This window comes from Fringilla coelebs (assembly GCF_963513975.1).
Source record: "Fringilla coelebs genome assembly, chromosome: Z".
Taxonomy (NCBI): Eukaryota; Metazoa; Chordata; class Aves; order Passeriformes; family Fringillidae; genus Fringilla; species Fringilla coelebs.
Genome location: NC_140031.1, coordinates 7,999,883 through 8,018,789, shown reverse-complemented (window position 1 = coordinate 8,018,789; position 18,907 = coordinate 7,999,883). Strand labels below are relative to the sequence as shown.

The following is an 18,907-nucleotide window of genomic DNA, read 5'->3' as shown; positions in this document are numbered from 1 at the left end:
GAAGCAGAGCTTAAAGTAGGTGTTGAGGGGAGATGGCTTTCCCCTGGCACAGAGGGTGGTTGCAGTGCTAGAGAGAGGAGAGGCGGTGGCAAGTGTTTGGTCATAGGTCTTTATTTCTGGTGTCATCAATAAGTGAAGAGGTAGAAAAATAAATAACTCAATAAATAGATAAATAATAAATAAATAGATAAATAAATAAATAAATAAATAGGTCAATAAATATGTAGAGGAGGTCCTTTGTCCATCTCAGTGGTAGCGTCTGAATGGCTGGAGATGCCGTGGTTGAAGGCTGCGGGTGCCGTGCGGTTGTGGCAGGCCTGTCTCTGGTCCCAGGTGAGAAGAGGTGTGGGCTTGGAGGTGGCTTTGGGGCGCAGCTGAGGCTTGGTGTGTGGGTGTTTGGCTAGCGGCGCATGGTGCGTGTGAGGTTGTGGAGGTGCTGTAGAGCGGCACGAGCTTCGAGGCGGACGTGGTCCCAGGCGCAGGCGCTGTGCTCGTGGGCGTGGAGGAAGAGGTGGATGTCCCTGAAGTACTTGTTGATGGCGAGCAGCGGGTTGCGTGGTCCTTTGAAGGGCGTGGCGTTGCCGGGGAGGCATTGCTCCAGGTGGTGCATGTGGTGCTGCAGCTTGTTGAGGAGCTGGTTGCGAGCCTGGCTGGGCCAGTGCTGGCGGGTGCCGTTGGAGCTGAGCGTGTGGAAGAGGTGCTGGAGGATGCAGAAGGCGGCGGCGGCGGCTTGGTGCGGCTGGAGGTTGTTGTGGAGCAGGGCGTCGGGGAAGAAGGGCGGCTCTTGCAGGTGGCAGGGCTGTGTGTGGCTGGCAGCCATGTGCTGGAGGAGTTGGAGAGCGTCGCCGGGGAAGGTGTCCTCGTGTGTCCACAGGTGTTGGCAGGCCAGGCTGGTGGCCAGAGCGGTGAGGAGGAGCAGGAGCGCCGGGGCGGCGTGCGGCAGGCGTGGCTGTGTGGCTGTGGGCGCAGCCATGGTGGATCTGTGGGCGCTGTCGGGCGGTGCCGGGCAGGAGGAGCCTGCTGAGGCTGGCTGGTGCTGCTGGTGCTGCTGGTGGCTGTGCTTGGGCTGCCGCCGGGTGCGCGGCTTTGTATGCAAGGCAGCTTTCCCTTCGTCGCTTTCCGATTGCCGGCACTTTCCGCCCGTACTTTCCAGTCTCTGCTGGTGGCTCTGCTGGTTTTGGGGAAGGCTTTTGTCGGAGTGTCCATGGTTGGGGATTGTGGTGGCAGCGGAGTGCCGGGCTTGCCAAAGCTCTGGCTCAGAGGCGTGGGTGTCAGGTGTGGTGGAGAGGGGTCTTGGCTGTTCCCTTTCACCTGCCGGGCCAGCTGTGCGGTCTGTGCTCTGCAGCCGGGTCTGTCTCCGTGCCCAAGCATTGTTTCCCCCTGCGAAGGCCTGCTGGTGCCTGCGGTCACTTTTCCTTTCACTTTGTGGCTTGCCTTTCTTTTCATGCTCGCCACTGTTTTCCTTTTGTGGTTGTTGCGAGGGCCGTGCGGTGATGTCAGCGGGCGGGGGCCGGCCTTTCCCCTCCTGCCTGCCTGCCGTGAATGCCCCGGGGCAGTGGCAGTGTTCGAGGGGCTGGCTGTGCACGTGGGCCTCGGAGGCCTGAGTGTGCCCTTGCACGGAGGCAGGCGCTCCACCTGCTGCCACCTTTGGGAGGAGCCAGCAACGAGGCAGGCAAGAAAGGCTCAGTGAAGAAGTGGGCAAAAGGGAAGGGCTTGCCTCTTCCTGTGCTGCTGGCTCCGATGGCTGTGGCCCTGGAGCAAGGGTCTGCTTTGGAGATCCGTGCCCTGGCGGATGAGGCGGCCGGAGGGAAAAGAGGACTGTCCCCCGTGCAAGAAATGGGCTTGTGCTTTGGCATTGCCAGAGCCCTTGGCTGAAACGGCGTGTCCTGTTCAGGTCGCCTTGGTCCATGAGAGGAGTGGCGTTCCTGGAGGGGATGGCTCTGAAGATGCACAGGGCTGCAGAGGCCGTCCCTTGTGAGCAAGGCTGAGACAGCTGGGCTTCTTTGGCTGGAGTAGTGAAGGTTTGCCAGTGCAAAACGCTGTGCACAAAATGTGGGGATGGGTGAAGAGGAATTTGGGGCGCGCAGAAATCTGCAAGGGGACGATCACCCTGGCCTGATGGAGAAATGGTGGGATTGTTGCTAGGTGCGGCTGATGGGAATGGAAGGTTCTAGACTTCAGGGGCAAAGAGGCTGTGGAGACGAGTGGCGGTTTGTAGCCGTGCGTCTCAGTGGTCTGCAGGCACGCTGCCCAAGTCGCGCCGGGCAAACGCCGGGAGCCCTGCCTGGAGAACGCAGATGCCCAGGCCACTGCTGGAGAGGGCCAAGTTTGAGACCATCTTAGCAACCTGAATGCGTACAAGTGGATGGCACGTCAAGAGGTTAATGCGTGAGTCCTGAGGGAACTTCCAGATGGAGTTGCTAGGCCAGTGTGGGTCGTTTTTGAAACCTGATGTCTGTGGGTTGAGGTTGCCAAGAAGTGGTAGAAGAGAAATAGAAGCCCCGTTTTTAGAAAGGGAAAAGCGGAAGAGGGTGGGAACTACGGAGCACTGGGGCAGAGCTCTGTGTCAGGCAAGAAGATGAGGCTGCTTCTCCAGGACACCATGCCAATGGAAAAGAAAGAGGTGATGGATAGCGGGAGGCAGTGCATTCCAAAGTGCCAAGTGGCCATTCCTGGCGGTTTTGCTGCTGCTCGAGGTTAGGGTTAGGGCTCCACAGCAGCAGTGGCTAGGGGCAGGGTAAGTGACCTTGTGGGGCTGGCTTTGTGCAGAGTGCTTGACAGTGTGCTGGGGCCGCATTTCTCTTCACAAGAGAATCAAGGCACAGCTTCCCTGGGATATTTTCAGGGAATGGCAGAGATGTACCTCCGAGAAAGAAAAGACAATTCTTCTCTCGATCGCTGCGCCTTTCTTTGTGCAGAAGTGAGATGCATTGTGGAGGATTGTTGACCTGAGGGGAATTGGTCATTGGATTCTGCTGTGAGTGTTTTGTTCTCTTGACCAATCTCTGCAAGCTGTGTCTTGTCGGTCAGGGGACAGTCACAAGATCTGTTTGAGTTGAGCGCCTGGGCAGTTTCAGGTTAGATGGAGTGTAATATATTGTAATACAGCATAAAACAGCAGAGTATAGGAAAGTAATGCATTAGCCTTGGGCTATCAACGGAGTCCACCTTGTCATTTCTTCCTGCATGTCGGGAGCCCTGCTTTTTACCGTAGTGTCCTGCATGAGATGGTTGCCTGTGAGTCAGAGAGGCATGGATTGGAGGGATGGAGCACGGAGTGGATAAAGCAGATGAGGTGCAGCGGTGCTCTCCAGCCTTGGGGTGCTTTTCTTGGTGTGCTTCCGTGGGGTTGGCCAAAGGGTGGCAGTGTTTTTGCACAGGGGCAGCTGCAGGATGCTGCTTGGGCAGGTGCCATTGAGGAGAGTGGCCAGGGGCTGTTTGGAGCAAGGCTTTGGAGTAGGTCTTTTACTAGGCACAGAGGGTGGTTGCAGTGCTAGAGAGAGGAGAGGCGGTGGCAAGTGTTTTGTCATAGGTCTTTATTTCTGGTGTCATCAATAAGTGAAGAGGTAGAAAAATAAATACCTCAATAAATAGATAAATAATAAATAAATAGATAAATAAATAAATAAATAAATAGGTCAATAAATATGTAGAGGAGGTCCTTTGTCCATCTCAGTGGGAGCGTCTGAATGGCTGGAGATGCCGTGGTTGAAGGCTGCGGGTGCCGTGCGGTTGTGGCAGGCCTGTCTCTGGTCCCAGGTGAGAAGAGGTGTGGGCTTGGAGGTGGCTTTGGGGCGCAGCTGAGGCTTGGTGTGTGGGTGTTTGGCTAGCGGCGCATGATGCGTGTGAGGTTGTGGAGGTGCTGTAGAGCGGCACGAGCTTCGAGGCGGACGTGGTCCCAGGCGCAGGCGCTGTGCTCGTGGGCGTGGAGGAAGAGGTGGATGTCCCTGAAGTACTTGTTGATGGCGAGCAGCGGGTTGCGTGGTCCTTTGAAGGGCGTGGCGTTGCCGGGGAGGCATTGCTCCAGGTGGTGCATGTGGTGCTGCAGCTTGTTGAGGAGCTGGTTGCGAGCCTGGCTGGGCCAGTGCTGGCGGGTGCCGTTGGAGCTGAGCGTGTGGAAGAGGTGCTGGAGGATGCGGAAGGCGGCGGCGGCGGCTTGGTGCGGCTGGAGGTTGTTGTGGAGCAGGGCGTCGGGGAAGAAGGGCGGCTCTTGCAGGTGGCAGGGCTGTGTGTGGCTGGCAGCCATGTGCTGGAGGAGTTGGAGAGCGTCGCCGGGGAAGGTGTCCTCGTGTGTCCACAGGTGTTGGCAGGCCAGGCTGGTGGCCAGAGCGGTGAGGAGGAGCAGGAGCGCCGGGGCGGCGTGCGGCAGGCGTGGCTGTGTGGCTGTGGGCGCAGCCATGGTGGATCTGTGGGCGCTGTCGGGCGGTGCCGGGCAGGAGGAGCCTGCTGAGGCTGGCTGGTGCTGCTGGTGCTGCTGGTGGCTGTGCTTGGGCTGCCGCCGGGTGCGCGGCTTTGTATGCAAGGCAGCTTTCCCTTCGTCGCTTTCCGATTGCCGGCACTTTCCGCCCGTACTTTCCAGTCTCTGCTGGTGGCTCTGCTGGTTTTGGGGAAGGCTTTTGTCGGAGTGTCCATGGTTGGGGATTGTGGTGGCAGCGGAGTGCCGGGCTTGCCAAAGCTCTGGCTCAGAGGCGTGGGTGTCAGGTGTGGTGGAGAGGGGTCTTGGCTGTTCCCTTTCACCTGCCGGGCCAGCTGCGCGGTCTGTGCTCTGCAGCCGGGTCTGTCTCCGTGCCCAAGCATTGTTTCCCCCTGCGAAGGCCTGCTGGTGCCTGCGGTCACTTTTCCTTTCACTTTGTGGCTTGCCTTTCTTTTCATGCTCGCCACTGTTTTCCTTTTGTGGTTGTTGCGAGGGCCGTGCGGTGATGTCAGCGGGCGGGGGCCGGCCTTTCCCCTCCTGCCTGCCTGCCGTAAATGCCCCGGGGCAGTGGCAGTGTTCGAGGGGCTGGCTGTGCACGTGGGCCTCGGAGGCCTGAGTGTGCCCTTGCACGGAGGCAGGCGCTCCACCTGCTGCCACCTTTGGGAGGAGCCAGCAACGAGGCAGGCAAGAAAGGCTCAGTGAAGAAGTGGGCAAAAGGGAAGGGCTTGCCTCTTCCTGTGCTGCTGGCTCCGATGGCTGTGGCCCTGGAGCAAGGGTCTGCTTTGGAGATCCGTGCCCTGGCGGATGAGGCGGCCGGAGGGAAAAGAGGACTGTCCCCCGTGCAAGAAATGGGCTTGTGCTTTGGCATTGCCAGAGCCCTTGGCTGCAATGGCGTGTCCTGTTCAGGGCGCCTTGGTCCATGAGAGGAGTGGCGTTCCTGGAGGGGATGACTCTGAAGATGCACAGGGCTGCAGAGGCCGTCCCTTGTGAGCAAGGCTGAGACAGCTGGGCTTCATTGGCTGGAGCAGTGAAGGTTTGCCAGTGCAAAACGCTGTGCACAAAATGTGGGGATGGGTGAAGAGGAATTTGGGGTGCGCAGAAATCTGCAAGGGGACGATCACCCTGGCCTGATGGAGAAATGGTGGGATTGTTGCTAGGTGCAGCTGATGGGAATGGAAGGTTCTAGACTTCAGGGGCAAAGAGGCTGTGGAGACGAGTGGCGGTTTGTAGCCGTGCGTCTCAGTGGTCTGCAGGCACGCTGCCCAAGTCGCGCCGGGCAAACGCCGGGAGCCCTGCCTGGAGAACGCAGATGCCCAGGCCACTGCTGGAGAGGGCCAAGTTTGAGACCATCTTAGCAACCTGAATGCGTACAGGTGGATGGCACGTCAAGAGGTTAATGCGTGAGTCCTGAGGGAACTTCCAGGTGGAGTTGCTAGGCCAGTGTGGGTCGTTTTTGAAACCTGATGTTTGTGGGTTGAGGTTGCCAAGAAGTGGTAGAAGAGAAATAGAAGCCCCGTTTTTAGAAAGGGAAAAGCGGAAGAGGGTGGGAACTACGGAGCACTGGGGCAGAGCTCTGTGTCAGGCAAGAAGATGAGGCTGCTTCTCCAGGACACCATGCCAATGGAAAAGAAAGAGGTGATGGATAGCGGGAGGCAGTGCATTCCAAAGTGCCAAGTGGCCATTCCTGGCGGTTTTGCTGCTGCTCGAGGTTAGGGTTAGGGCTCCACAGCAGCAGTGGCTAGGGGCAGGGTAAGTGACCTTGTGGGGCTGGCTTTGTGCAAAGTGCTTGACAGTGTGCTGGGGCCGCATTTCTCTTCACAAGAGAATCAAGGCACAGCTTCCCTGGGATATTTTCAGGGAATGGCAGAGATGTACCTCTGAGAAAGAAAAGAGAATTCTTCCCTCGATCGCTGCGCCTTTCTTTGTGCAGAAGTGAGATGCATTGTGGAGGATTGTTGACCTGAGGGGAATTGGTCATTGGATTCTGCTGTGAGTGTTTTGTTCTCTTGACCAATCTCTGCAAGCTGTGTCTTGTCGGTCAGGGGACAGTCACAAGATCTGTTTGAGTTGAGCGCCTGGGCAGTTTCAGGTTAGATGGAGTGTAATATATTGTAATACAGCATAAAACAGTAGAGTATAAGAAAGTAATGCATTAGCCTTGGGCTATCAACGGAGTCCACCTTGTCATTTCTTCCTTCATGTTGGGGGCCCTGCTTTTTACCGTAGTGTCCTGCATGAGATGGTGGCCTGTGAGTCAGAGAGGCATGGATTGGAGGGATGGAGCACGGAGTGGATAAAGCAGATGAGGTGCAGCGGTGCTCTCCAGCCTTGGGGTGCTTTTCTTGGTGTGCTTCCGTGGGGTTGGCCAAAGGGTGGCAGTGTTTTTGCACAGGGGCAGCTGCAGGATGCTGCTTGGGCAGGTGCCATTGAGGAGAGTGGCCAGGGGCTGTTTGGAGCAGGGCTTTGGAGTAGGTCTTGAGGGGACATGTGCTTTCCCCTGGCACAGAGGGTGGTTGCAGTGCTAGAGAGAGGAGAGGCGGTGGCAAGTGTTTGGTCATAGGTCTTTATTTCTGGTGTCATCAATAAGTGAAGAGGTAGAAAAATAAATAACTCAATAAATAGATAAATAATAAATAAATAGATAAATAAATAAATAAATAAATAGGTCAATAAATATGTAGAGGAGGTCCTTTGTCCATCTCAGTGGGAGCGTCTGAATGGCTGGAGATGCCGTGGTTGAAGGCTGCGGGTGCCGTGCGGTTGTGGCAGGCCTGTCTCTGGTCCCAGGTGAGAAGAGGTGTGGGCTTGGAGGTGGCTTTGGGGCGCAGCTGAGGCTTGGTGTGTGGGTGTTTGGCTAGCGGCGCATGGTGCGTGTGAGGTTGTGGAGGTGCTGTAGAGCGGCACGAGCTTCGAGGCGGACGTGGTCCCAGGCGCAGGCGCTGTGCTCGTGGGCGTGGAGGAAGAGGTGGATGTCCCTGAAGTACTTGTTGATGGCGAGCAGCGGGTTGCGTGGTCCTTTGAAGGGCGTGGCGTTGCCGGGGAGGCATTGCTCCAGGTGGTGCATGTGGTGCTGCAGCTTGTTGAGGAGCTGGTTGCGAGCCTGGCTGGGCCAGTGCTGGCGGGTGCCGTTGGAGCTGAGCGTGTGGAAGAGGTGCTGGAGGATGCGGAAGGCGGCGGCGGCGGCTTGGTGCGGCTGGAGGTTGTTGTGGAGCAGGGCGTCGGGGAAGAAGGGCGGCTCTTGCAGGTGGCAGGGCTGTGTGTGGCTGGCAGCCATGTGCTGGAGGAGTTGGAGAGCGTCGCCGGGGAAGGTGTCCTCGTGTGTCCACAGGTGTTGGCAGGCCAGGCTGGTGGCCAGAGCGGTGAGGAGGAGCAGGAGCGCCGGGGCGGCGTGCGGCAGGCGTGGCTGTGTGGCTGTGGGCGCAGCCATGGTGGATCTGTGGGCGCTGTCGGGCGGTGCCGGGCAGGAGGAGCCTGCTGAGGCTGGCTGGTGCTGCTGGTGCTGCTGGTGGCTGTGCTTGGGCTGCCGCCGGGTGCGCGGCTTTGTATGCAAGGCAGCTTTCCCTTCGTCGCTTTCCGATTGCCGGCACTTTCCGCCCGTACTTTCCAGTCTCTGCTGGTGGCTCTGCTGGTTTTGGGGAAGGCTTTTGTCGGAGTGTCCATGGTTGGGGATTGTGGTGGCAGCGGAGTGCCGGGCTTGCCAAAGCTCTGGCTCAGAGGCGTGGGTGTCAGGTGTGGTGGAGAGGGGTCTTGGCTGTTCCCTTTCACCTGCCGGGCCAGCTGTGCGGTCTGTGCTCTGCAGCCGGGTCTGTCTCCGTGCCCAAGCATTGTTTCCCCCTGCGAAGGCCTGCTGGTGCCTGCGGTCACTTTTCCTTTCACTTTGTGGCTTGCCTTTCTTTTCATGCTCGCCACTGTTTTCCTTTTGTGGTTGTTGCGAGGGCCGTGCGGTGATGTCAGCGGGCGGGGGCCGGCCTTTCCCCTCCTGCCTGCCTGCCGTGAATGCCCCGGGGCAGTGGCAGTGTTCGAGGGGCTGGCTGTGCACGTGGGCCTCGGAGGCCTGAGTGTGCCCTTGCACGGAGGCAGGCGCTCCACCTGCTGCCACCTTTGGGAGGAGCCAGCAACGAGGCAGGCAAGAAAGGCTCAGTGAAGAAGTGGGCAAAAGGGAAGGGCTTGCCTCTTCCTGTGCTGCTGGCTCCGATGGCTGTGGCCCTGGAGCAAGGGTCTGCTTTGGAGATCCGTGCCCTGGCGGATGAGGCGGCCGGAGGGAAAAGAGGACTGTCCCCCGTGCAAGAAATGGGCTTGTGCTTTGGCATTGCCAGAGCCCTTGGCTGAAACGGCGTGTCCTGTTCAGGTCGCCTTGGTCCATGAGAGGAGTGGCGTTCCTGGAGGGGATGGCTCTGAAGATGCACAGGGCTGCAGAGGCCGTCCCTTGTGAGCAAGGCTGAGACAGCTGGGCTTCTTTGGCTGGAGTAGTGAAGGTTTGCCAGTGCAAAACGCTGTGCACAAAATGTGGGGATGGGTGAAGAGGAATTTGGGGCGCGCAGAAATCTGCAAGGGGACGATCACCCTGGCCTGATGGAGAAATGGTGGGATTGTTGCTAGGTGCGGCTGATGGGAATGGAAGGTTCTAGACTTCAGGGGCAAAGAGGCTGTGGAGACGAGTGGCGGTTTGTAGCCGTGCGTCTCAGTGGTCTGCAGGCACGCTGCCCAAGTCGCGCCGGGCAAACGCCGGGAGCCCTGCCTGGAGAACGCAGATGCCCAGGCCACTGCTGGAGAGGGCCAAGTTTGAGACCATCTTAGCAACCTGAATGCGTACAAGTGGATGGCACGTCAAGAGGTTAATGCGTGAGTCCTGAGGGAACTTCCAGATGGAGTTGCTAGGCCAGTGTGGGTCGTTTTTGAAACCTGATGTCTGTGGGTTGAGGTTGCCAAGAAGTGGTAGAAGAGAAATAGAAGCCCCGTTTTTAGAAAGGGAAAAGCGGAAGAGGGTGGGAACTACGGAGCACTGGGGCAGAGCTCTGTGTCAGGCAAGAAGATGAGGCTGCTTCTCCAGGACACCATGCCAATGGAAAAGAAAGAGGTGATGGATAGCGGGAGGCAGTGCATTCCAAAGTGCCAAGTGGCCATTCCTGGCGGTTTTGCTGCTGCTCGAGGTTAGGGTTAGGGCTCCACAGCAGCAGTGGCTAGGGGCAGGGTAAGTGACCTTGTGGGGCTGGCTTTGTGCAGAGTGCTTGACAGTGTGCTGGGGCCGCATTTCTCTTCACAAGAGAATCAAGGCACAGCTTCCCTGGGATATTTTCAGGGAATGGCAGAGATGTACCTCCGAGAAAGAAAAGACAATTCTTCTCTCGATCGCTGCGCCTTTCTTTGTGCAGAAGTGAGATGCATTGTGGAGGATTGTTGACCTGAGGGGAATTGGTCATTGGATTCTGCTGTGAGTGTTTTGTTCTCTTGACCAATCTCTGCAAGCTGTGTCTTGTCGGTCAGGGGACAGTCACAAGATCTGTTTGAGTTGAGCGCCTGGGCAGTTTCAGGTTAGATGGAGTGTAATATATTGTAATACAGCATAAAACAGCAGAGTATAGGAAAGTAATGCATTAGCCTTGGGCTATCAACGGAGTCCACCTTGTCATTTCTTCCTGCATGTCGGGAGCCCTGCTTTTTACCGTAGTGTCCTGCATGAGATGGTTGCCTGTGAGTCAGAGAGGCATGGATTGGAGGGATGGAGCACGGAGTGGATAAAGCAGATGAGGTGCAGCGGTGCTCTCCAGCCTTGGGGTGCTTTTCTTGGTGTGCTTCCGTGGGGTTGGCCAAAGGGTGGCAGTGTTTTTGCACAGGGGCAGCTGCAGGATGCTGCTTGGGCAGGTGCCATTGAGGAGAGTGGCCAGGGGCTGTTTGGAGCAAGGCTTTGGAGTAGGTCTTTTACTAGGCACAGAGGGTGGTTGCAGTGCTAGAGAGAGGAGAGGCGGTGGCAAGTGTTTTGTCATAGGTCTTTATTTCTGGTGTCATCAATAAGTGAAGAGGTAGAAAAATAAATACCTCAATAAATAGATAAATAATAAATAAATAGATAAATAAATAAATAAATAAATAGGTCAATAAATATGTAGAGGAGGTCCTTTGTCCATCTCAGTGGGAGCGTCTGAATGGCTGGAGATGCCGTGGTTGAAGGCTGCGGGTGCCGTGCGGTTGTGGCAGGCCTGTCTCTGGTCCCAGGTGAGAAGAGGTGTGGGCTTGGAGGTGGCTTTGGGGCGCAGCTGAGGCTTGGTGTGTGGGTGTTTGGCTAGCGGCGCATGATGCGTGTGAGGTTGTGGAGGTGCTGTAGAGCGGCACGAGCTTCGAGGCGGACGTGGTCCCAGGCGCAGGCGCTGTGCTCGTGGGCGTGGAGGAAGAGGTGGATGTCCCTGAAGTACTTGTTGATGGCGAGCAGCGGGTTGCGTGGTCCTTTGAAGGGCGTGGCGTTGCCGGGGAGGCATTGCTCCAGGTGGTGCATGTGGTGCTGCAGCTTGTTGAGGAGCTGGTTGCGAGCCTGGCTGGGCCAGTGCTGGCGGGTGCCGTTGGAGCTGAGCGTGTGGAAGAGGTGCTGGAGGATGCGGAAGGCGGCGGCGGCGGCTTGGTGCGGCTGGAGGTTGTTGTGGAGCAGGGCGTCGGGGAAGAAGGGCGGCTCTTGCAGGTGGCAGGGCTGTGTGTGGCTGGCAGCCATGTGCTGGAGGAGTTGGAGAGCGTCGCCGGGGAAGGTGTCCTCGTGTGTCCACAGGTGTTGGCAGGCCAGGCTGGTGGCCAGAGCGGTGAGGAGGAGCAGGAGCGCCGGGGCGGCGTGCGGCAGGCGTGGCTGTGTGGCTGTGGGCGCAGCCATGGTGGATCTGTGGGCGCTGTCGGGCGGTGCCGGGCAGGAGGAGCCTGCTGAGGCTGGCTGGTGCTGCTGGTGCTGCTGGTGGCTGTGCTTGGGCTGCCGCCGGGTGCGCGGCTTTGTATGCAAGGCAGCTTTCCCTTCGTCGCTTTCCGATTGCCGGCACTTTCCGCCCGTACTTTCCAGTCTCTGCTGGTGGCTCTGCTGGTTTTGGGGAAGGCTTTTGTCGGAGTGTCCATGGTTGGGGATTGTGGTGGCAGCGGAGTGCCGGGCTTGCCAAAGCTCTGGCTCAGAGGCGTGGGTGTCAGGTGTGGTGGAGAGGGGTCTTGGCTGTTCCCTTTCACCTGCCGGGCCAGCTGCGCGGTCTGTGCTCTGCAGCCGGGTCTGTCTCCGTGCCCAAGCATTGTTTCCCCCTGCGAAGGCCTGCTGGTGCCTGCGGTCACTTTTCCTTTCACTTTGTGGCTTGCCTTTCTTTTCATGCTCGCCACTGTTTTCCTTTTGTGGTTGTTGCGAGGGCCGTGCGGTGATGTCAGCGGGCGGGGGCCGGCCTTTCCCCTCCTGCCTGCCTGCCGTAAATGCCCCGGGGCAGTGGCAGTGTTCGAGGGGCTGGCTGTGCACGTGGGCCTCGGAGGCCTGAGTGTGCCCTTGCACGGAGGCAGGCGCTCCACCTGCTGCCACCTTTGGGAGGAGCCAGCAACGAGGCAGGCAAGAAAGGCTCAGTGAAGAAGTGGGCAAAAGGGAAGGGCTTGCCTCTTCCTGTGCTGCTGGCTCCGATGGCTGTGGCCCTGGAGCAAGGGTCTGCTTTGGAGATCCGTGCCCTGGCGGATGAGGCGGCCGGAGGGAAAAGAGGACTGTCCCCCGTGCAAGAAATGGGCTTGTGCTTTGGCATTGCCAGAGCCCTTGGCTGCAATGGCGTGTCCTGTTCAGGGCGCCTTGGTCCATGAGAGGAGTGGCGTTCCTGGAGGGGATGACTCTGAAGATGCACAGGGCTGCAGAGGCCGTCCCTTGTGAGCAAGGCTGAGACAGCTGGGCTTCATTGGCTGGAGCAGTGAAGGTTTGCCAGTGCAAAACGCTGTGCACAAAATGTGGGGATGGGTGAAGAGGAATTTGGGGTGCGCAGAAATCTGCAAGGGGACGATCACCCTGGCCTGATGGAGAAATGGTGGGATTGTTGCTAGGTGCAGCTGATGGGAATGGAAGGTTCTAGACTTCAGGGGCAAAGAGGCTGTGGAGACGAGTGGCGGTTTGTAGCCGTGCGTCTCAGTGGTCTGCAGGCACGCTGCCCAAGTCGCGCCGGGCAAACGCCGGGAGCCCTGCCTGGAGAACGCAGATGCCCAGGCCACTGCTGGAGAGGGCCAAGTTTGAGACCATCTTAGCAACCTGAATGCGTACAGGTGGATGGCACGTCAAGAGGTTAATGCGTGAGTCCTGAGGGAACTTCCAGGTGGAGTTGCTAGGCCAGTGTGGGTCGTTTTTGAAACCTGATGTTTGTGGGTTGAGGTTGCCAAGAAGTGGTAGAAGAGAAATAGAAGCCCCGTTTTTAGAAAGGGAAAAGCGGAAGAGGGTGGGAACTACGGAGCACTGGGGCAGAGCTCTGTGTCAGGCAAGAAGATGAGGCTGCTTCTCCAGGACACCATGCCAATGGAAAAGAAAGAGGTGATGGATAGCGGGAGGCAGTGCATTCCAAAGTGCCAAGTGGCCATTCCTGGCGGTTTTGCTGCTGCTCGAGGTTAGGGTTAGGGCTCCACAGCAGCAGTGGCTAGGGGCAGGGTAAGTGACCTTGTGGGGCTGGCTTTGTGCAAAGTGCTTGACAGTGTGCTGGGGCCGCATTTCTCTTCACAAGAGAATCAAGGCACAGCTTCCCTGGGATATTTTCAGGGAATGGCAGAGATGTACCTCTGAGAAAGAAAAGAGAATTCTTCCCTCGATCGCTGCGCCTTTCTTTGTGCAGAAGTGAGATGCATTGTGGAGGATTGTTGACCTGAGGGGAATTGGTCATTGGATTCTGCTGTGAGTGTTTTGTTCTCTTGACCAATCTCTGCAAGCTGTGTCTTGTCGGTCAGGGGACAGTCACAAGATCTGTTTGAGTTGAGCGCCTGGGCAGTTTCAGGTTAGATGGAGTGTAATATATTGTAATACAGCATAAAACAGTAGAGTATAAGAAAGTAATGCATTAGCCTTGGGCTATCAACGGAGTCCACCTTGTCATTTCTTCCTTCATGTTGGGGGCCCTGCTTTTTACCGTAGTGTCCTGCATGAGATGGTGGCCTGTGAGTCAGAGAGGCATGGATTGGAGGGATGGAGCACGGAGTGGATAAAGCAGATGAGGTGCAGCGGTGCTCTCCAGCCTTGGGGTGCTTTTCTTGGTGTGCTTCCGTGGGGTTGGCCAAAGGGTGGCAGTGTTTTTGCACAGGGGCAGCTGCAGGATGCTGCTTGGGCAGGTGCCATTGAGGAGAGTGGCCAGGGGCTGTTTGGAGCAGGGCTTTGGAGTAGGTCTTGAGGGGACATGTGCTTTCCCCTGGCACAGAGGGTGGTTGCAGTGCTAGAGAGAGGAGAGGCGGTGGCAAGTGTTTGGTCATAGGTCTTTATTTCTGGTGTCATCAATAAGTGAAGAGGTAGAAAAATAAATAACTCAATAAATAGATAAATAATAAATAAATAGATAAATAAATAAATAAATAAATAGGTCAATAAATATGTAGAGGAGGTCCTTTGTCCATCTCAGTGGGAGCGTCTGAATGGCTGGAGATGCCGTGGTTGAAGGCTGCGGGTGCCGTGCGGTTGTGGCAGGCCTGTCTCTGGTCCCAGGTGAGAAGAGGTGTGGGCTTGGAGGTGGCTTTGGGGCGCAGCTGAGGCTTGGTGTGTGGGTGTTTGGCTAGCGGCGCATGGTGCGTGTGAGGTTGTGGAGGTGCTGTAGAGCGGCACGAGCTTCGAGGCGGACGTGGTCCCAGGCGCAGGCGCTGTGCTCGTGGGCGTGGAGGAAGAGGTGGATGTCCCTGAAGTACTTGTTGATGGCGAGCAGCGGGTTGCGTGGTCCTTTGAAGGGCGTGGCGTTGCCGGGGAGGCATTGCTCCAGGTGGTGCATGTGGTGCTGCAGCTTGTTGAGGAGCTGGTTGCGAGCCTGGCTGGGCCAGTGCTGGCGGGTGCCGTTGGAGCTGAGCGTGTGGAAGAGGTGCTGGAGGATGCGGAAGGCGGCGGCGGCGGCTTGGTGCGGCTGGAGGTTGTTGTGGAGCAGGGCGTCGGGGAAGAAGGGCGGCTCTTGCAGGTGGCAGGGCTGTGTGTGGCTGGCAGCCATGTGCTGGAGGAGTTGGAGAGCGTCGCCGGGGAAGGTGTCCTCGTGTGTCCACAGGTGTTGGCAGGCCAGGCTGGTGGCCAGAGCGGTGAGGAGGAGCAGGAGCGCCGGGGCGGCGTGCGGCAGGCGTGGCTGTGTGGCTGTGGGCGCAGCCATGGTGGATCTGTGGGCGCTGTCGGGCGGTGCCGGGCAGGAGGAGCCTGCTGAGGCTGCCTGGTGCTGCTGGTGCTGCTGGTGGCTGTGCTTGGGCTGCCGCCGGGTGCGCGGCTTTGTATGCAAGGCAGCTTTCCCTTCGTCGCTTTCCGATTGCCGGCACTTTCCGCCCGTACTTTCCAGTCTCTGCTGGTGGCTCTGCTGGTTTTGGGGAAGGCTTTTGTCGGAGTGTCCATGGTTGGGGATTGTGGTGGCAGCGGAGTGCCGGGCTTGCCAAAGCTCTGGCTCAGAGGCGTGGGTGTCAGGTGTGGTGGAGAGGGGTCTTGGCTGTTCCCTTTCACCTGCCGGGCCAGCTGCGCGGTCTGTGCTCTGCAGCCGGGTCTGTCTCCGTGCCCAAGCATTGTTTCCCCCTGCGAAGGCCTGCTGGTGCCTGCGGTCACTTTTCCTTTCACTTTGTGGCTTGCCTTTCTTTTCATGCTCGCCACTGTTTTCCTTTTGTGGTTGTTGCGAGGGCCGTGCGGTGATGTCAGCGGGCGGGGGCCGGCCTTTCCCCTCCTGCCTGCCTGCCGTGAATGCCCCGGGGCAGTGGCAGTGTTCGAGGGGCTGGCTGTGCACGTGGGCCTCGGAGGCCTGAGTGTGCCCTTGCACGGAGGCAGGCGCTCCACCTGCTGCCACCTTTGGGAGGAGCCAGCAACGAGGCAGGCAAGAAAGGCTCAGTGAAGAAGTGGGCAAAAGGGAAGGGCTTGCCTCTTCCTGTGCTGCTGGCTCCGATGGCTGTGGCCCTGGAGCAAGGGTCTGCTTTGGAGATCCGTGCCCTGGCGGATGAGGCGGCCGGAGGGAAAAGAGGACTGTCCCCCGTGCAAGAAATGGGCTTGTGCTTTGGCATTGCCAGAGCCCTTGGCTGAAACGGCGTGTCCTGTTCAGGTCGCCTTGGTCCATGAGAGGAGTGGCGTTCCTGGAGGGGATGGCTCTGAAGATGCACAGGGCTGCAGAGGCCGTCCCTTGTGAGCAAGGCTGAGACAGCTGGGCTTCTTTGGCTGGAGTAGTGAAGGTTTGCCAGTGCAAAACGCTGTGCACAAAATGTGGGGATGGGTGAAGAGGAATTTGGGGTGCGCAGAAATCTGCAAGGGGACGATCACCCTGGCCTGATGGAGAAATGGTGGGATTGTTGCTAGGTGCGGCTGATGGGAATGGAAGGTTCTAGACTTCAGGGGCAAAGAGGCTGTGGAGACGAGTGGCGGTTTGTAGCCGTGCGTCTCAGTGGTCTGCAGGCACGCTGCCCAAGTCGCGCCGGGCAAACGCCGGGAGCCCTGCCTGGAGAACGCAGATGCCCAGGCCACTGCTGGAGAGGGCCAAGTTTGAGACCATCTTAGCAACCTGAATGCGTACAAGTGGATGGCACGTCAAGAGGTTAATGCGTGAGTCCTGAGGGAACTTCCAGGTGGAGTTGCTAGGCCAGTGTGGGTCGTTTTTGAAACCTGATGTTTGTGGGTTGAGGTTGCCAAGAAGTGGTAGAAGAGAAATAGAAGCCCCGTTTTTAGAAAGGGAAAAGCGGAAGAGGGTGGGAACTACGGAGCACTGGGGCAGAGCTCTGTGTCAGGCAAGAAGATGAGGCTGCTTCTCCAGGACACCATGCCAATGGAAAAGAAAGAGGTGATGGGTAGCGGGAGGCAGTGCATTCCAAAGTGCCAAGTGGCCATTCCTGGCGGTTTTGCTGCTGCTCGAGGTTAGGGTTAGGGCTCCACAGCAGCAGTGGCTAGGGGCAGGGTAAGTGACCTTGTGGGGCTGGCTTTGTGCAGAGTGCTTGACAGTGTGCTGGGGCCGCATTTCTCTTCACAAGAGAATCAAGGCACAGCTTCCCTGGGATATTTTCAGGGAATGGCAGAGATGTACCTCCGAGAAAGAAAAGACAATTCTTCTCTCGATCGCTGCGCCTTTCTTTGTGCAGAAGTGAGATGCATTGTGGAGGATTGTTGACCTGAGGGGAATTGGTCATTGGATTCTGCTGTGAGTGTTTTGTTCTCTTGACCAATCTCTGCAAGCTGTGTCTTGTCGGTCAGGGGACAGTCACAAGATCTGTTTGAGTTGAGCGCCTGGGCAGTTTCAGGTTAGATGGAGTGTAATATATTGTAATACAGCATAAAACAGCAGAGTATAGGAAAGTAATGCATTAGCCTTGGGCTATCAACGGAGTCCACCTTGTCATTTCTTCCTGCATGTCGGGAGCCCTGCTTTTTACCGTAGTGTCCTGCATGAGATGGTTGCCTGTGAGTCAGAGAGGCATGGATTGGAGGGATGGAGCACGGAGTGGATAAAGCAGATGAGGTGCAGCGGTGCTCTCCAGCCTTGGGGTGCTTTTCTTGGTGTGCTTCCGTGGGGTTGGCCAAAGGGTGGCAGTGTTTTTGCACAGGGGCAGCTGCAGGATGCTGCTTGGGCAGGTGCCATTGAGGAGAGTGGCCAGGGGCTGTTTGGAGCAAGGCTTTGGAGTAGGTCTTTTACTAGGCACAGAGGGTGGTTGCAGTGCTAGAGAGAGGAGAGGCGGTGGCAAGTGTTTTGTCATAGGTCTTTATTTCTGGTGTCATCAATAAGTGAAGAGGTAGAAAAATAAATACCTCAATAAATAGATAAATAATAAATAAATAGATAAATAAATAAATAAATAAATAAATAGGTCAATAAATATGTAGAGGAGGTCCTTTGTCCATCTCAGTGGGAGCGTCTGAATGGCTGGAGATGCCGTGGTTGAAGGCTGCGGGTGCCGTGCGGTTGTGGCAGGCCTGTCTCTGGTCCCAGGTGAGAAGAGGTGTGGGCTTGGAGGTGGCTTTGGGGCGCAGCTGAGGCTTGGTGTGTGGGTGTTTGGCTAGCGGCGCATGGTGCGTGTGAGGTTGTGGAGGTGCTGTAGAGCGGCACGAGCTTCGAGGCGGACGTGGTCCCAGGCGCAGGCGCTGTGCTCGTGGGCGTGGAGGAAGAGGTGGATGTCCCTGAAGTACTTGTTGATGGCGAGCAGCGGGTTGCGTGGTCCTTTGAAGGGCGTGGCGTTGCCGGGGAGGCATTGCTCCAGGTGGTGCATGTGGTGCTGCAGCTTGTTGAGGAGCTGGTTGCGAGCCTGGCTGGGCCAGTGCTGGCGGGTGCCGTTGGAGCTGAGCGTGTGGAAGAGGTGCTGGAGGATGCGGAAGGCGGCGGCGGCGGCTTGGTGCGGCTGGAGGTTGTTGTGGAGCAGGGCGTCGGGGAAGAAGGGCGGCTCTTGCAGGTGGCAGGGCTGTGTGTGGCTGGCAGCCATGTGCTGGAGGAGTTGGAGAGCGTCGCCGGGGAAGGTGTCCTCGTGTGTCCACAGGTGTTGGCAGGCCAGGCTGGTGGCCAGAGCGGTGAGGAGGAGCAGGAGCGCCGGGGCGGCGTGCGGCAGGCGTGGCTGTGTGGCTGTGGGCGCAGCCATGGTGGATCTGTGGGCGCTGTCGGGCGGTGCCGGGCAGGAGGAGCCTGCTGAGGCTGGCTGGTGCTGCTGGTGCTGCTGGTGGCTGTGCTTGGGCTGCCGCCGGGTGCGCGGCTTTGTATGCAAGGCAGCTTTCCCTTCGTCGCTTTCCGATTGCCGGCACTTTCCGCCCGTACTTTCCAGTCTCTGCTGGTGGCTCTGCTGGTTTTGGGGAAGGCTTTTGTCGGAGTGTCCATGGTTGGGGATTGTGGTGGCAGCGGAGTGCCGGGCTTGCCAAAGCTCTGGCTCAGAGGCGTGGGTGTCAGGTGTGGTGGAGAGGGGTCTTGGCTGTTCCCTTTCACCTGCCGGGCCAGCTGTGCGGTCTGTGCTCTGCAGCCGGGTCTGTCTCCGTGCCCAAGCATTGTTTCCCCCTGCGAAGGCCTGCTGGTGCCTGCGGTCACTTTTCCTTTCACTTTGTGGCTTGCCTTTCTTTTCATGCTCGCCACTGTTTTCCTTTTGTGGTTGTTGCGAGGGCCGTGCGGTGATGTCAGCGGGCGGGGGCCGGCCTTTCCCCTCCTGCCTGCCTGCCGTGAATGCCCCGGGGCAGTGGCAGTGTTCGAGGGGCTGGCTGTGCACGTGGGCCTCGGAGGCCTGAGTGTGCCCTTGCACGGAGGCAGGCGCTCCACCTGCTGCCACCTTTGGGAGGAGCCAGCAACGAGGCAGGCAAGAAAGGCTCAGTGAAGAAGTGGGCAAAAGGGAAGGGCTTGCCTCTTCCTGTGCTGCTGGCTCCGA

The 18,907-nt window shown here is 58.0% G+C and overlaps 7 protein-coding genes across 7 annotated transcripts in view; 1 reads left to right on the top strand and 6 right to left on the bottom strand.

Moving 5' to 3' along the window:
* The window catches only part of UBAP2 (ubiquitin associated protein 2), a 170,752-nt gene that overhangs the window by 74,305 nt on the left and 77,540 nt on the right, over window positions 1-18,907 (top strand).
* Window positions 401-973, bottom strand: LOC311165466 (interferon-like; the record flags this gene model as incomplete). Its single annotated transcript, XM_084225432.1, has 1 exon — window positions 401-973. The coding sequence occupies one exon, from the start codon at window positions 971-973 to the stop codon at window positions 401-403; it is 573 nt and encodes a 190-aa protein (XP_084081558.1).
* On the bottom strand, window positions 3,827-4,399 carry LOC311165465 (interferon-like; the record flags this gene model as incomplete). Its single annotated transcript, XM_084225431.1, has 1 exon — window positions 3,827-4,399. The coding sequence occupies one exon, from the start codon at window positions 4,397-4,399 to the stop codon at window positions 3,827-3,829; it is 573 nt and encodes a 190-aa protein (XP_084081557.1).
* On the bottom strand, window positions 7,269-7,841 carry LOC311165464 (interferon-like; the record flags this gene model as incomplete). The annotated part of the gene is made up of 1 exon (XM_084225430.1): window positions 7,269-7,841. One exon carries the CDS (start codon window positions 7,839-7,841, stop codon window positions 7,269-7,271), a length of 573 nt encoding a protein of 190 aa, XP_084081556.1.
* Window positions 10,695-11,267, bottom strand: LOC311165463 (interferon-like; the record flags this gene model as incomplete). Its single annotated transcript, XM_084225429.1, has 1 exon — window positions 10,695-11,267. The coding sequence occupies one exon, from the start codon at window positions 11,265-11,267 to the stop codon at window positions 10,695-10,697; it is 573 nt and encodes a 190-aa protein (XP_084081555.1).
* LOC311165462 (interferon-like) lies at window positions 14,137-14,709 on the bottom strand (the record flags this gene model as incomplete). Its single annotated transcript, XM_084225428.1, has 1 exon — window positions 14,137-14,709. The coding sequence occupies one exon, from the start codon at window positions 14,707-14,709 to the stop codon at window positions 14,137-14,139; it is 573 nt and encodes a 190-aa protein (XP_084081554.1).
* Window positions 17,567-18,139, bottom strand: LOC311165461 (interferon-like; the record flags this gene model as incomplete). The annotated part of the gene is made up of 1 exon (XM_084225427.1): window positions 17,567-18,139. The coding sequence occupies one exon, from the start codon at window positions 18,137-18,139 to the stop codon at window positions 17,567-17,569; it is 573 nt and encodes a 190-aa protein (XP_084081553.1).